This window comes from Gavialis gangeticus, unplaced genomic scaffold, assembly GCF_001723915.1.
Source record: "Gavialis gangeticus isolate Ggan-Ray unplaced genomic scaffold, GavGan_comp1, whole genome shotgun sequence".
NCBI classification, from domain to species: Eukaryota; Metazoa; Chordata; order Crocodylia; family Gavialidae; genus Gavialis; species Gavialis gangeticus.
Genome location: NW_017728996.1, coordinates 32,362,011 through 32,363,659, shown reverse-complemented (window position 1 = coordinate 32,363,659; position 1,649 = coordinate 32,362,011). Strand labels below are relative to the sequence as shown.

Here is a 1,649-nt window from a genome sequence, read left to right as displayed (position 1 = left end):
CGGGCGGGGCCGAGAGGGTCCCGGTGCCCGGCAGTGCCGAGCGTGGAGGCACCATGGCGGCCTCTCCCGTGGAGCCGCCGATGCTGGGGCTGGCGGGGGACGAGGTGAGGCCGGGCCCTGGGGAGTCGCCGCGATGTGGGAGCGCGGCCCGCTGGATTCCTAGGGTCCCTCGTGGGTGGGGCCGGGTGGATCCCTCCTGTCCGGGGGTGGTGTCTCGCAGCCGAGCGAGGGGCCGGGGCCGGGGCCGAGCGGGGGATGCCGCAGGGGCGGGGCGGAGCGCGGTTTGGGTCCCAAGGTGCCCTTACCCCCCCGGTTATTCCTGGCAGGGCTCAGGTGGCGCCTGAGTTTGCCCCTGTTCATCGCCTGCTGAGGAGGAAGCGCGGGGCTGCCCGTGGCCGGGGTGCGCTCGGGAGCTCCCGCCGCCAGAGGGCCCGGCTCGCCTGGACAGGGTCCAAGGGCTGGTGTCGGAGTTTGCCCTCCGCCTCTCTCCGCAAGGCTCCACGCCTGCTGTCCTGAGCCTGCCTCTTCCTTTCTGATGAAGACTAATTGCTGTGCTGGTCACAGGCGCCTGGTGTAGCAAGTCTGTGAGCATTTACTTCCTTGGGGTTAGATGATAGGCTGTTGGGGCAGCTGCTGGCTGTCTCCGGGGCCTGTGGTAGCCTGTTGCGTGGCCGGCTCCCAACAAACCTTTGTAACTCTCTTTGTTACCGTTCAGTAAAGGGAAGAGGAAGCCTCTGAGTGCTGGGCAAACTGGAAGTGGAGTCTGTAGCTACATGGTGTACACAGGTGTAAGGATAAGTATGTAATGTAAGGTTCCTCTTACATGTGAGCAGGGAGGAGATGCAAGGTTACAAAGAGGAAATTTGGTAACTTTATTCAAAGAGACTTAATTTTTGCATTTGAAAATTGTTCTGTGGGGGTGTCTACAAGGTTGTTTGAGAGCCAACAGGATATGTTGCCCTGCAGGATGCTTTCTTTGCCCAAGAGTGACAGGAATAATGAATGCTCTTCTGTTATCCTGTTGATGCAGGCCTGTGTAAATGGGCTGGACTTCTGTGCTTTGAAGGAGTGTGTAATCTTCAAAAAGTTTAAGTGTTAGCTTTAGTTTACTGTGGTAGTTGTCTGGTTTCTAAATGTGTGCGGTTTCTGGGGAAGTCATCGTAGCCTTGAGTGTCTGTCAGACTTAGAAATCCCATTGGGTTGGAATTCTGTTAGCTGGTAGCACTACCCCTTATGTTTTCTTTGCCCTACCTGTTACACTGTTTTAAGTTGCTTAAAACTGAGCTTACTAACCACTTGGATGAATGTTTTACCATGCTCCCAGGGGAAAAATAGATTTCGTATATCAGTATAGGAAGAGTTAAGTCAAAACTGTGCAAGATCAAGCTGAAGAAAAATTTATTTTACCAATAGTATATTTTGAGGTGCTTTGGACAGTGGAAGTGTCCCTGTGCTTTGGAGCAGATTCAGAATTTGGTGAGGTGGATGGCCTTTGTGCTAGGTATCTCTTATTGTCCCTAAGAAAATACTTCCAAATCTGATAAAATGACAAGCTTTGGGAAGTGTAGTGTGTGCTCAGACTTTGATTACTTTTTTTAAGCAGAAGAAAATATAGAATCATAGAATCAATGAGTCGGAAGGGACCTAGA

General features: G+C 52.8%; 1 protein-coding gene across 1 annotated transcript in view; it reads left to right on the top strand.

The window, feature by feature from the left end:
- The first annotated feature begins 6 nt into the window (after positions 1 to 6).
- The window catches only part of NEDD4 (neural precursor cell expressed, developmentally down-regulated 4, E3 ubiquitin protein ligase), a 154,038-nt gene continuing 152,395 nt past the window's right edge, over positions 7 to 1,649 (top strand). The window contains exon 1 of the mRNA XM_019504263.1: positions 7 to 104. Within this exon, the coding sequence (XP_019359808.1) occupies positions 54 to 104 (51 nt within the window). The 5' untranslated portion in view covers positions 7 to 53. The remainder of the gene's footprint in view (positions 105 to 1,649) is intronic.